Genomic DNA, 15400 nt, shown 5'->3' with positions numbered 1-15400 from the left:
TTCCAGGTTTTTCTGAAGTCTGCCTGCTCATCATTTCTCATAGCACAATAGTATCCCATTACATTCATATACCACAACTTGTTCAGCCATTCCCCAATTGATGGGCATCCCCTCAGCTTCCAATTCTTGGCCACCACAAACAGAGCTGCTGTAAATATTTTTGTACAAGTGGGTCCTTTCCCTTTTTTAATGATACCTTTGGGATATAGACCTAATAGTGGTATTGCTGCATCAAGGGGTATGCAGAATTTTACAGCTCTTTGGGCATCGTTCCAAATTGTTCTCCAGAATGGTTGGATCAGTTCACAACTCCACCAACAATGTTAATTAGTGTTCCAATTTCTTTGGGTGATGATTTTTTTTTTAAAAAAGGTTATTTTAGGAAGATTCCTTTAACAGATAGAGAGATCCCATGCCCAACTGAATAGAGAAGGCAGACTCAAGAAAGAACTAGGTTCAAGTCTTACCACTGATAGATTTGGTTATATAAACCTGAATAAAGCTCATAATCTCTCAGTAGTACCCTTAGTCAGAGCTGGGAAAGACTACCTTTGTTAAAGGAATTTTCTCATTGAGAGTGCCTACACAAGTGAAATTATAAGTATATTAAAAAATTGAAGTCATATTTGGCTAATTTTGAGTTATGCTTGCTAATCCTATAAAGTGACCCTGGGAAGAAAAGCCAATTTTGGGGGAAAGATAATGAATTCATTTTGGGACAGTTTGAGCTTGAGGCGATGATGGTCTATCTAAGTAGGGTATCAATAAAAGCAGATAGAAATATAGAACTTGAACTCCAGAGAGAGGACAGAGCCAGAAATGTGGATTTGTGACCCTGGCCAGGTCACTGTTTGTCTTAGTTCCTCATCTGTAAAAATGATCTGGAGAAGGAAATGGCAAATCATTCCAGTGTCTTTGCCAAGAAAACACCAGACGAGGTCACAAAAAGTAGGACGTGACTGAAATGACTCAGCAGCCACAACCCAGACGTGAAGCCATGAAAAGGGATGGTTTCTCCAAAGGAGGCCTGGATGGGGAAGAACAGAGGCTGAGGGCGATTCCCATTCAAATGTGATTTGGACTAGATAGGTCCCTTCCAATCAACCTTGAGTTTTTGTGGTCTTGGAACCTGGGGAATATATAAAGCAAGGGACAGAATAAGGAGGGTCACGTAGAGATGAACTTCATCTATATAACAGGGAAACCGATTTTAAGATCTCCTTTCAAAAAGAAATCCTCTGTCACTCTTTTCTATTTTGATGGGGTTGGAGATACTAGAAAAGAGTCTTCTTTTATATTTATTGATGACACCAATGCACCAAAATGGTTGACTAGCTAGTCACTCATTTTCCAGGTCTCCATAAGGAAAACACTGTATGATTCTATGGAATGAACCATAAGTTACAGTGGAGGAAGTCCATTACTAGGAGCTCCTTACATCGAAGAAGGCACAAGTTTGGTTTAAAAAAATTGTGGATGAGGCACCTGAGACTGAGATAGGAGTCTGTGGATCTGAAGTAAGAAGAGTTGGTTTCCAGTCTCAGCCTCTCCTTGGACTAGCCTTGTCACTGGAAGATCCACTGTGGAAAGTGAGACGATAAGGAAAGTATAGCAGGATGGCCTAGCAGCAGTGGAAGCCGAGTTGAGATTATGTAGTAGCAGTGGTGGTGATTTTCTCTGCTTTCATTCAGAAGCAGCTGCATAGGAGTGAAGGCAACAAAGGATGAGAGTGATCTAAGGCTGATCTTGGCTAAGGGTAATCAGTGATATAATAAAAAGGCTAGGGATTCAAGAGAGGAGGAAAATGTAGAATTGAATTGTCTCAACAAGGAGTCAAGATGGGAAGAAGAGGAAAAATTGACAGTGGAGATGACGTGGAAGAAAATTGAGGGGTCAAAGGACTGGAGGTCATAGAGTGGATGAAGAAAAGGATTATGTAAAGGAAGGACAAAGGGGAGGTAAAAAGCCAATAGATTATGATCTGAGAAGGGGATTTTAGAATTTTTTTTTAAGTGAGGCAAAGTTAAGTGACTTGCTCAAGGTCACACAGCTATTAAGTGTCATGTATCTGAAGCCAGATTTGAACTCAGGGCTTCCTGACTCCAAGGCCAGAGCTTTATCCACTGCACCACCTAGCTGCCCCTAGTATGAAGATAGAAGTGGTACATTTTGGGTTATGGCAAGATCAAAGATATGACTAACTGTGTGTGAGACAGGGCGGTAGAGTGGCTCATGGGAGATTATTAGATTGAGAAACTGAGCGGTTAGAATATTTGAGGGAGAATCAACGCGAATGCTGAGGTCCTCTAGTGTGAGGTAAGAGTTGAGAGGAGGGGAGGAAAATTGTAAAGCAGATGTCCACATCTTTAAAGGAGAAGGGGAATGATCTGGGAATCTGCAGACAATAGCTCCAGGGTTTTGATTGGGTGGTAGAGACGAATATCATCAACCTTAAAGGAAGCGAGGCTACTGAGTGCTGGAGGAAGGAGAAGGTGAGAGCGGCAATGAGGAGCGAGGAACATTCTTACTCCCCTTCCTCAACAAGTGAGCCGAGGAGAACGGGAGAGGGTGCAGCCAGTACTGTCAATGGTGGCCAGGGAAACTGCGTCATAAGAGGGAAGACAAGGTTCAGGACAATCTAATAGATGGGAGGAATGGGGGAAGAGAAGTTGTACGAGAAAGGGAAGTTTGCTGCCTACGCACCAAGCATTCCAGAGGGCAGTGAAAGGGCTGGGTGGAGTGAGGGTGAAACTTTGGGGTGGAAAGGCTGAGGAGGCTGGCCACGGGGTTTGGATGACGAGCTACAGGACAGCAGAGGTCACCGGGATGTGAAGGTTATTAGCACGTGTGAGAAGGCTCTTCATCGAGTGGAGAAAACCACTCTTCTGTCCTCAAAAAACAGGTACAGCAGGACACGGGATGCCTGAAGTCAAAGGGAGTGTTGATCTTCTTTGCATTGAAGGGTTCTGGGACTGATAATGAAATTATGAAATAGGATTAGGCGCGGCCAATTCTTTGGGCACTAGCCGGGAAAGCCCACTATGGCTGTGGGAAATGGGGCTGCAATCACACCTCAGTTAGACACTGAGGGTACTGAGACAAAATGGTGAGGGGGTGGAATGGGAAAGATAGGCAGGCAGTGTGGGGAAGAGGATCAGGATGGGGAGATGCAGACAATATTACTCATAGAACCATGGAGTAGGGTGGGGAGCACTTGGCATTGTGGACTTGATGGGGATAGAAGCATCCTTGGCCACAGGAGTTTGAGGTCTCAGTTTCGTAGGGTTTTTTGAGGAAGAGACTAATTCTTATCTAGGTGACCTTGGGGTTAGCTCATTAACATATTCAAATCATCCCCAAGTTGTTGGTAAAACTTTTAAATTACTATGTCTACAACATCTCAAAATTATCAGCACCTGCTCTGGAACATATGTGGAATTTACAAATCATAGGACCAGAAACCTGGAGAAGCAGCACCCAGATGTTTTCTTTTTTTTTTTTCCAGTAGTTGGGGTTAAGTGACTTGCCCAGGGTCACACAGCTAGTAAGTGTCAAGTGTTTGGTCTGAGGCTGGATTTGAACTCAGGTACTCCTGACTTCAGGGCTGGTGCTCTATCCACTGCACCACCTAGCTGCTCCAGCCGGATGTTTTCTGCTGATTCAGCCCATATTACCAAGATGTGAATTTTAGTTAATGTATGATACACTTTGTAAATTATGCTTTGATTTTTGAGACAGTTTGTATGCGACTTCCAGGTTCTCCTTTGCAAATCTTATTTCTTCTTTATACTGCCTACTTATAAACTTACTATATTCTCTGTCATGGGGGGGTGGGGTTCAGAGGGACCAGAATAAGATACACCCAGTTCTCCATATCCTAGTTGAGAGATTTGGCTGGAAGCAGGAGGTAGAAATGGCCTTGTACTAGTACAGATGGAAAGGATAGCTTTGGGGCAGATGGGGGAGACCCAGCCCCCAGCAGCCTTTGCTTAGGGACACACTGCATTCAGCAGGCAATGGAAGGCTCAGGGCCCTAGTAAATGGGGAGGGGGTGGGAGGCTTCTCATCTGAGAAGTCCGGTGATGAGATGGTAACAGGAAATATAACCTTCACAGATAAAAGACGCTGCCCTGGCCCCCAGCATCCTCTCTCTATTCTATTCCTCCCCGTTTTGTGCAGTAGGGGGCAAAGAATCCCCACTTCTCAATAGTGGTGGACCAGGCTTTTTCAGGCCCCCTTGCCAAGCAGAGAGGACATGACTGTGCATACTGCTCTGATGAACCGTGAGTCATCCACTACAGTCTTTTCAGTAGCATAGAGGGACACTGTGCCTGGCCAATTCACCTGCCACTGTCTCATAGAGGCCTCTGGGTCTTACCATCTGTCTTGCTGCTACACCCTACAGACCCGCCTGGGACTCTTATCTAAGCTGTTTATGGACCCTTAAGATTTCCAGGCCTTTCCTGATGCCCTTCAACTGAAGTCTCGAGTATGTATTGTCTCCCCCCATCAGAGTATGACCATCTTGAGAGCAGAGATGGTTTCACTTTCTATTTGTATTCCAAGCATGTAGCAGAGTACTTAGCACATAGTAGGTGTTCTTAAATACCTCATTCATTCATTCGTTCATTCATTCCTTCATTCATTCATTCTAGAACATGATGAATGGAATAGCCAGTCCCCACAAGGGGCCATTTTTCTCATGCGCATCCTGTATTTTTCTTCTCATTAATCTTCACCATCATTCTGCAATCTCACTGTCATGTTGCTTCCTCTTTTGCTCCCCTCTCCTAAAACCCTTAATAATTCTCACAGCAGGCAGCAAGGGGGAGCTTCAGGACAAATAGTATCACATGTAAAATTCAGTTATTAATATGTACGTTACTCTATCTCACAGGACTGTTATTTTGTTGTTACTCAGTCACGTCTGACCCTTTGTGACCACATTTGGGGTTTTCTCGGCAAAGATACTGGAGTGGATTGCCACTTCCTTCTCCAGCTCATTTTACAGATGAGGAAACTGAGGTAAACAGGGTTAAGTGACTTGGTCAGGGTCACACAGATAGTCAGCATCTAGCCTGTATTTGAACTCAGGTCTTCATGGTTCCAAGCCCAGTGCTTTATCCACTGAGTCACCTAGCTGCCCTAGGATTGTTATTAGGATCAAGAAATGAAGAAATAGGGTGTGAAAGTAGGAAGTCAATGCACTGTACAGAGGATTAGATTTAGTGGCAGAGACTAGAATCAAGGTCTTGAAACTACACCTGGCTGTGTGACTTTGGGTAAGTCATCTGTCTGGGTCTCAGTTTCCCTATCTGTAAAATTAGAGGTTTGGATTAGGTGATTTATCTTCTTAATATTCTCTGATTATATCACACTCAAAGTGCTTTGTAGCTGTGAAGTGCTATATAATTTTAATCTAATTGTGTGGGACAGTGACCACCGAAATCAAGAGTTGGGAGTCTGAATTAGAGATCAGAAAAGGTCTTTATTCTTTCTCAGGAGAAAGGGCACAGCCCTTGTCGCTGCTGAAGCAGCAGGAGCCAGGAAGTGGGCCAGCTGGCTGTGAGAAGCAAAGTTTTATAGCCATAATTTGTGCCCCCTCCTACTCTCTTACCTCTTTCCCCCATTGGCTGGCTACTCAAGGCGTACAATCTAAACGCGGCAACTAATGCCCAATAGAAGCAAACATACCCGTATCTGGGAACTAGATGTATGCGTGCGCCAGGAGGCAGAACAACCAGGAACTGCTTGTGCTGACGTGGTTTTTTGAGAAAGGTGAAACTCAACTCAGGGCTTAGGCCTGAGGGAACTGCACTTTAGGCCATCTCTCACATAATGGACATCAGGCATCCTTGTCAGACACTTCATTTGTTTGAGGGGGTGTTAATTCTACCAAACAATTGGAAACCAGTTGATAAAAGAGCTCCTTCTTGATATAAACTCATTTATGATTTTAGAGTGGGGAGAACATTGGACAAAGTGCCTTCTACCTGGGTCTCAGTTTCTCTTTTGTAAATTGAGAGGCCTAGACTAAATCAGCATCAAAAGTTCCTTCCAGCTCAAAACATAGAACATAAAACGTCAGAGCTAGAAGATACCTTAGAATACAAAGTATGGGCTGTGAGAGACCTTAAGACATAGAATGATAGAACTGAAAGGGAGCTTAGAACATAAAACATAGCAGGTCAAAGGTCCCTTCTAGTTCTAAGGTCCCATGTTCTTTTAAAATATACCTTTTAAAAAAATTAATTTATTTATTTTTAGTTTTCAACAACCACTTCCATAAGCTTTTGAGTTTTAAATTTTCTCCCCCTCCTTTCCCACTTCCCTCAAGATGGCATGCAATCTGATATAGGCTCTACATATACATTCCTATTAAACATATATTCATATTAGTCATGTTATAAAGAAAAATTAGAACCAACAGGAGGAACCACAAGAAAGAAGAAATAAAACAAAACAGAAGAGAAAAAAAGAGCAATAGTATGCTTCGATCTCATTCAAACTCCATAGTTCTTTCTCTGCATGTGGATGGCATTTTCCATCATGAGATTTTGGAGTCGTCTTAGATCCTCGCATTGCTGAGAAGAGCTAAGTCTATCAAAGTTAGTCACCGCACATTGTGGTTGTTACTGTGTACAATGCTCTCCTGGTTCTGCTCACTTCACTCAGCATTGTCCATACACATCTCTCCATGTTTTTCTGAAGTCTGGCTGCTCATCATTTCTTATAGCACAATAGTATTCCATTACATTCATAGACCACAGCTTGTTCAGCCATTCCTCAATTGATGAGCAATCCCTCAATTTCCAATTCTTTGCCACCACAGAAAGAGCTGCTATGAATATTTTTGTACACATGTGTCCTTTTCCCATTTTTATGATCTCTTAGGGATTCAGCCCTCGAAGTTCTATTGCTGAGTCAAAGGGTATGCACAGTTTTGTAGCTCTTTGGGCATAGTTCCAAATTGTTCTCCAGAATATTTGGATCAGTTCACAACTCCACCAACAATGCATTAGTGTTCCAAGGTCCCATGTTCTAAGGTCCTTCAAAGTTCTGTCATTTTAAATTTTAGGACACATTTGGCTCTAACATGCAATGACGATGATCATGTGATTCTCCCTGCTTCATCTATGCCTTTCAGTGCCCCTCTGCACAACAATTAGGGTTCCATCACTCTGTACCCTAAGAAATAACAGCTTAATTGCTTGTGTTAATTGTGAACAAAACTCTGAACCTGGAGATTCAGCCCCAGGAGAGCTCTGCCCCTGAGGACTTGAGCTCGTACACATAGGCAAGTTTCTGTCTGGTCTCAGCCCTTGTGATCAGTGGGATGTGCCTCTCTTGCATTGGAAACCCAAGGCAGGCCTGTCTTAGCTTCCACCACCACCCTTACCCCCAGAGCAACTGAGCTTAGGTCAAAGCATCTTCCTGGTACACTCTGTGCCAATACTTTGATATCTGAAACCTCCTGAGGGTCGGAGACATGCTGACTCATCTGCACCAAAAATCCACATTCAGAGTCTAACACAGAACTTTCCTTTTGTGAGGATTGTTTTTATGTTGCTAAGACCACTTTCTTTTGTTGACCTCAGAAGCATCCTGGAAAATTAGACATTTGCCATGTGAGAGCGTGGACTCTAACTCTTTGCTGGGCATAGATCCCTTCAATTTGAGACCAGCAGGTGGAGGCACTTGTAAATTAACCATCAGAGAAAGCTCCCACATTGTCAGGGAGCCAAGTATGTACATCCTAATAACTAACTCTTAGTGGGCAGAATGGCAAACTGGGTAGGAGAGGAGGAAAATGTTCTGGGAGACAGAGGCTCATAGATAGTTGAAAAAAGATTCCCACTCCTTTTTATAAATTAAAAATAATTAAAAAGTTAAATATTATTTTATTTTTTCCCCAAGTACATGTCAAGAAAATTTTTAGCATCCACTTTAACAAGATTGTGCATTCCAAATTCTTCTCCTTCCCTCTCTCCCCTCCCATCTCTGAAAATGGTAAACAATTTGATATAGTTTATACACGTGCTGTCGTGTAAAAAATATTTCCATATTAGTGACAATAGTGAAAGAAGAAACAGACCAAAAGGAAAAAAAAAACGCATGAGAAAGAATAAAAGAAGTGAGAAAATTATGCTTTGACCTGAATTCAGAGTCCATGACTTTGTTGTGATTTGAGAGGTTGTGACCCCTCAAAGACTGGAGTACTCAATTGTTCAACTGGAATGAATTCACAGACTCAAGCATTCTTTAAGTCAAGTTGGCAAAAAGTTTATTGTTACGCTTTTCAGCAGGCAAGGATTCTTAAGGATCCTATAACCTTAGAGTGGTACAGTTAAAGTTTATATATGTGCCAAATATGCTACCTAGGTGATTCAGGGTGTGATTAGGGAGTGGTTAAGGAGTGGTCAGTTCTTAAAAGAACATGCACTTCTTGCACCTACTGCGCAGGCTTTTTACCCAGAGTTCACTGGGAAGAGCCCACAAGGGTGGCCACGTGGAGGTGTGATTTTAGGCCTGCTACATCACTAAGTCAACTAGAGTTTAGGGTAACAGTTGTCCATTCTGCCACCAATCAATGTCTTGTTTGACAAGATAGATGTAGGGAGTATACATATGTCTTAAGTCTAGAATACAAATAATGGGGAGTCCAGGATGTAGATAATGAGGTAGGGCAGTAGTATAGATAGTCCAGTGGGTAAGAATGTCTTTATGACCCAGTGCAAAGCCAGTTTAAGCTAATAAATCCTTCAGGTGCTGTTTGTAAGTGCACCAGGGAAAGAGATAAGGGTCTTGCTGGGGCCCACTCATGAGTAATTGCTAAGCACAGGGTCCTCGGGCTGGGGAGAAGCTGTCAGGGATAGTGTTTCTGAGGCCAGGGAGAAATTGGGGTCCAAGCACAAGCACCTGAACACAAGCACCCCAGCACCCATCAACTTCTTTATCGATTTGGAGAGCATTTTCTTTCCTGAGTCCTTCCTACTTGTCTTGGATCCATTGTGTTGCTGGGAAGAATTGAGTCATTCTTAGCTGATCCCAACCCATTCTTAAACAAATAAAGTACAGGCAGAGCATCCCGAGGACAAAGCAAATTGATGCCCATAAAATCCTGGGATCTGGGACAATCTCCACTGTCCCTTTCCTGCTACTAAGTAGATGGAGGCAACTAGGAGCAGGGGAGAAGAGATGACTTTCCCAGCTAGCACAGAGAGACCTAAGAACTGTGATGGGGGGCACTGGTGGCAGGGAAATTTTGTCTTTGTATTCGGTGTCTTGCATCCAGTAGGCATCCAAAAATACTTAGTGAATTGGTCCAACAGCATAATTTGATAGATGATAAAGCTGAGGACAAGAGAGGAGAAGTGGTTTGCTCATGGTCACACATCCAGTTTATGACAGAGACAGAATTAGAACCCAGGTCTCCTGACTTCAGAGTTAGTTAAGACACTGTACCACAGATACTTCTTGGACTTTACTTCACCTGTAATGGGTTATTTCTTAACCTGAGTTTTGTGAATTATATAAACATACATACATCACATTATATATACATATATTTCACTATAATTGGCTTTTTTTTTTAGTTCTATATATTTTATTCCAGGCATTTAAAAACATTACTCTGGAATGGAAGTAATTTCACATCAAGAAACACAGAGAGCACCATGGATCTCCCTGATCCACGATTAATGATATTAATTATTATTGGCTGATGATGACAGTCTGGGGTGGGATAGTTCAATAAGGTGAATGCAGGGCAGAAATGGGACTTTTTTTTTCTAATTGATTAGATCACAGCAAGTTCAGCCAATATGCTAAAGTAGTTAATTTCAGGTGAGGGAAATTGATCACTTAAGTGTCAAGAAGAGTCTTGGAAACCCATTCACAATGCACCCAAAATTACTTTCTTGGCTTCTTGGAATATCTCCAGCCCAGTATTCTTGCCCCACATTTGGGAATGGTGACTGTGGTAAATTTATCACGAGACAGCCATTGCTGGTGTGGAGACAGAAGGCGGGATATCTCCTCTGAGCTTTTGTAGATACAGAGATACCTTGATTAATCACCAAAAGCTTACAGTGTGTGTATGTAGAAAGAACACTGGGTTGGGAGTTGGGGGGCCTTACTCCTGTCACTTAAAAGCTGTGGGGCTTTGGACAAATCCCTTAGCCAGACTGTTCCTCAATTTCCTTAGCTGTCAAATGGAGATGCTATCAGCTGCCCTAGCTACCTCACAGCTATTCTGGGAATCCAACAAGATAATATCACATATTTTCAGATTCTTTTCACTTTTTCCCACCAAAGGGCTTGCATTGTGTATTTCCTAGAGGTCTTAAAATGAGCAAATCTGGGTTCAAATTCTAGTTTTGCTAATTACCTAGTCTCTTCTTTCTGGGCCTTGGTTTTTTCTACAATAGAAGGAAGCTTCTAGTTGGACTGGGCACCTTCTTCTAGCTCTAAATCCTGTAAACCTTCATTATTAGGAAGAGTATGTCTTGGACAACCTGCATAAAACAGACAAAGAATTTCCTGATGCCAGTCCACTAAGTAGAGGTTTTCAGGCTGTACTCCTCCTGAGTACCTCTAGCCTTCTACCTTTTTATGGGAATCTCAGAACCAGCAAAGCTTTAGACTCTCTCTTGCTCTCCTTCTCATCCTAATGTCTAAAGGAATAAATTTTCAAAGGTTCTTTTTCTTGGGGGACAAAACCAACCCTAGTCTGGCCATCCTGCCACTTCATTTTACCCAGTGAGTAACAGCAATCTTTGTGCCTCAGACAGCAGGAGGTGGGAGCTCACCTGCAGCATAACCCTAGGGAAGCTCCCTCCTTGTCCTTCCCTCTAAGGCTTCTTCATGCTAATTGGAGAGGAAGAGCATTGTAGTTAGCAGTGACAAGCAGACTCATTCTGGGACACTTAAATTTGTGTACTGATAAAGGGAGAGGAAGCATGCCCTAGCAGTCTTCAGGGCTGTTGGTTGAGGTAAGGGCTGAGGAAGAAGTTTAGTCTGGGATGTTCTTATCTTGTCCCTTTAAGTTTTCCACTTTGGCCCCACTATGCTTATGGCTCTGCTTAGGGATCAGCATAGCTACAGTCAAAGAAAAGGCATAAATCCAAGGAAAAATCCCATACAAAATAAAACTCTGTCTAAAATACAATTTTTGAAAAAGTAGGAGTTAGGTCTTTCCCCAATCAGTTTACTCTCCTTCTGGAGGTGAAACTTGGAGCACTGGCTTTTCTGAATAATTTCCATACAACTGTTCTATGTTTCAAAGAATAACAACCAGGTAGAGAGCCTGGACCAGAGTCAAAGAGGTCTGCTTGAGAATAACAGGTTGGCCTAGAGCTTTATAAATATCCTTTCATTTTAACATCAGTTTGCATTTATGATTTCGTGAAATATAGCTCTGAAAATAGCAACTGTTTTTCTTTGAACAGCAACCCTGAGTGTCTTCCTCACCCAGTCTGGCTTTTATTTTTTATCAAATGCATCATCCCTTGACTTCTTTCTTTCTTTTTTTCTTTTTAAATATCTATTAATTTTTACTTTTCAATTTTTACTTCCATAAGATTTTGAATTAATTTGAATTAAATTAATTAACTAATTTGAATTTAAATTTTCTCCTCCTCTTTCCCTTCCCCCTCCTCAAGACTGCATGCAATCTGATATGGGCTCTACACATACATTCATATTAAACATATTTTCACATTTGCCATGTTGTAAAGAAGAATTAGAACCAGTGGGAGAAGCCATGAGAAAGAAGAAATAAAAAAAAGAGAAAGTGAATAGTACCCTTCGATCTACATTCAGACTCCATAGCTCTTTTTCTAGATGTGCATAGCGTTTTCCATCATGAGTCTTTTGCAGTTTTTTTTGTTCCTTGCGTTGCTGAGAAGAACTAAGTCTATCAAAGTTAGTCATGGCACAGTGTAGTTACTGTGCACAATGTTCTCCTGGTTCTGCTCACTTCACTCAGCATCAGTGATATAAGACTTTCCAGGTTTTTCTGAAGTCAGCCTGCTCATCATTTCTTATGGAACAATGGTATTCCATTACATTCATATACCACAACTTGTTCAGCCATTCCGCAATTACCAGGCATCCCCTCAATTTCCAATTCTTGGCCACCACAAAAAGAGCTGCTATGAACACTTTTGTACATGTGAGTCCTTTTCCCACTTTTATGATTTCTTTGAGATACAGACCAAGAAGTAGTATTGCTGGGTCAAAGGGTGTGCACAATTTTATAGCCCTTTGGGCATAGTTACAAATTGTTCTCCAGAGTGTCTGGATCAGTTCACAACTCTACCAACAATGCATTAGTGTTCCCATTTTCCCACATCTTTTCCGACACTTTCCACGTTTGCCTTGAGTCACTTCTTAAAGCGGTCTATTCAGTGAATAGGGGTTGCCTCACTCAAAGTAAGAACTTGAAAAGACCTGAGCCTTAAAAGGCCAAGGTCTCCCACTGCATCCAGGGCCGTGGCCTTTAATACTGACCTATCTCTTGCCGCTGGACTCAGATGACTCTGGTGGAGACAGTGAGGCTGGTGACTTTGTACAGCTCTGCCTCACTTAAATCCAACTCACTTGCAAGTCAAAACATCACCAGCCTGATGTCATTGGTCCTCTTTGAGAAACAAGGATGAACAGCAAACATTTTATCCTCACAAGAATCCTAGGAGGCAAGTACTATGATTATCTGCATTTTATCGTTGTGGAAACTGAGACAGACAGAGGTTAATGACTTCCCTAGAGTAACCCAGCCAGGAAGTGTCTAAGGCCAGATTTGAACTCAGATCTTCCTGACTTCAGGCCTGACACTATCCATTGTGTCACCTAGGTGCTGAAAAAACTTCAGCCATCAATGATTAAAGCTCTTAGGAGTCCAGGCGTGTCCAATATTTTTTCCCCATCTCTTAAATGACAAGTGTTGATTGACCAACGGTTCTCCTCTTCTTTATAATTTCAGGAGTGAGCAGAATGTTGACATAGGGAAAGCCATATCAACCACTTATTATATGAAGGTACCTGGTGTTTATGTCTCTCTTCCTACTATATATTTTACCTACTTCATCTAGATTTTGTATTTATTCATGTGTATACATATAGTTGCCTTCAATAGAATTCAAGCTAAGTTCAATGTTTACTTTTTGTTCCTGTGTGCCCAGCACCTAGCACAGTGGCTGGCTTGTAGTATGTCTTTAATAGCTGCTTATCCAATGAACCAATGACCTCATCCCTGTTTCATCAGCACCTTTTCCTTTCTCCCCATAGGTAGGAGACATAAAAGAGAAAAATTTCATGGGAAACAGCACTGAAGTGACAGAGTTCATTCTCTTGGGTCTGACAGATGACCCCAAGCTTCATCTCCCACTCTTCCTGGTATTTGTGTTCATCTATCTTCTCACCCTTGTAGGGAACTTGGGAATGACAGTGCTGATGCACTCTGACTCCCGCCTCCACACTCCAATGTACTTTTTCCTCAGTAATCTTTCCCTTGTAGATCTGGGTTACTCCTCAGCTGTAGCTCCCAAGGTGGCAGCTGCCCTCTACTCAGGGAATAAGGTCATCTCCTACTCAGAATGTGCTGCCCAGTCCTTCTTCTTTGCTGGTTTTGCCACAGTGGAACGCTACCTCCTGGCTTCCATGGCCTATGATCATCATGCAGCTGTGTGTAAGCCCCTCCATTACACTGCTACTATGACAGCAAGTGTGTGCATTTGCCTGGTTATTGGCTCCTACATCTGTGGCTTTGTGAATGCTTCTATCCATACGGGAGATACCTTCAGCCTCTCCTTCTGTAGCTCTAATGTGGTCCATCACTTTTTCTGTGATATCCCCCCACTCCTGGCTCTCTCCTGCTCTGACGCCGACGTCAGTGAGTTGGTCGTCATCTTTGTTGTTGGTTTTAATGTCTTCTTTACTCTCCTGGTCATCTTGATCTCTTACCTGTTCATTTTCATTGCCATCCTAAGGATGAGGTCAGCTGAGGGCCGCCAGAAGGCCTTTTCCACCTGTGCCTCCCACCTTACTGGTGTTTCCATTTTCTATGGGACAATCATCTTCATGTACTTACAACCAGGCTCCAGCCACTCCATGGACACTGACAAAATAGCATCTGTCTTTTACTCAGTGGTGATCCCCATGTTGAACCCCCTGATCTACAGCCTGAGGAACAAGGAAGTCAAAAGTGCCTTCAGTAAAATGATCAAACAGGTGAGGTTTTCTAGGAATGTTTAAACTTTCCAACAGATAGGGGTATTTCATCACTGGCACTCCTAGTTGGCTTTGACTGAATGGGCCTCAGTTTCTTCATCTGTAAGTTGGAATGAGAGTGGACTAGATGGCCTCTGAGTTCCCTTATAGCTCTACACGCCTAGTCCTATGAATCTTTGGGGGGTGAACTCACTGAAGCAAGAATGAGAAGTCCTTCTACTCTTACACATTCTTAAATCACAACCAGTCTAAGACTTAGGGGTTAAGTCCTTATGTTTTTCCTGGGGCCACATGGAGGTCAAATGACTTGCTAATGGTCCCATAGCAGAAACCAAACCCAACTTTCCCAGACCCCAAGCCCTGCCTTCTATCTGCTACACTAGTCTATCTTTATGTGCAAGATTATCTAGGAAAGAAAAAAAAAAGCAACAACCCAACTCAGAAGATCCTCCCAACTATTTACAGTCTTGTGGTCTGACATTTCTGTAGTTTGTGCTCGAGCAAAGTATAGAGTAGAGATACCACTAAGCCACAGAATACAATTGTGTTATATGAAACAAGAAGAATAGTGGTTTATGGAAATTCAAGAGGAGTATTTAACTGTGTCTAAGGCACAGCTCAGGGCAGTGCAGGCCAGCAATGTGGGGGTGTGTTCAAAGACAAAGAAAACTAACTGGGGCAAATACATTGGTAGAACCCATGAATTACTATTGCCATTTATACTCTCCAGTGAGTGTTTTTTCCAATCTGGCTCTGCCAGAATCCATGAATCTGATATTAGGATTAAATGTCTTTGCTACGTGCCAACACAATGTTGCTTCAGAGGCTGCTTCATACACCTCTTCCTTAGGACTTCAAAGGCTTTGACCAGTGACTCTGCTGCCTGCTTTAAAACCTTATTATAAGTCCCCCTTCAGAGTTTGATATCTGAAGTAAATCGCATTTTCCTCTGTGGAAAGTAATCCCATCGGAAGTTTCTATTGATGTGTTTAGCCGGAGGTGAGGTAGAGGTGGGGAAGGCTGTTTCTTGGATAAGAATCATTAGGGGCAAATCTAATTAACTACCAACAATAATAGCAAACACAAGTATAAAACACTTTGAGATTTGCAAAGTATTTTCCATTTATCTCATCAGATCTTGCAGGAACCCTCTGATGTAGGTGTTTTT

General features: G+C 42.4%; 1 protein-coding gene across 1 annotated transcript; it reads left to right on the top strand.

Moving 5' to 3' along the window:
- Positions 1 to 13308: 13308 nt before the first annotated feature.
- Positions 13309 to 14256, top strand: LOC110200696 (olfactory receptor 5B21-like). Its single transcript, XM_020976105.2, has one exon. The coding sequence runs from the start codon at positions 13318 to 13320 to the stop codon at positions 14254 to 14256; it is 939 nt and encodes a 312-aa protein (XP_020831764.1). The 5' UTR covers positions 13309 to 13317.
- Positions 14257 to 15400: the final 1144 nt, after the last annotated feature.

This window comes from Phascolarctos cinereus, unplaced genomic scaffold, assembly GCF_003287225.1.
Source record: "Phascolarctos cinereus isolate Bilbo 61053 unplaced genomic scaffold, phaCin_HiC Scaffold_9;HRSCAF=440, whole genome shotgun sequence".
NCBI classification, from domain to species: domain Eukaryota; kingdom Metazoa; phylum Chordata; class Mammalia; order Diprotodontia; family Phascolarctidae; genus Phascolarctos; species Phascolarctos cinereus.
Note: the sequence above shows the minus strand (reverse complement) of the source record. Positions and strands in the feature narration are given on the sequence as shown.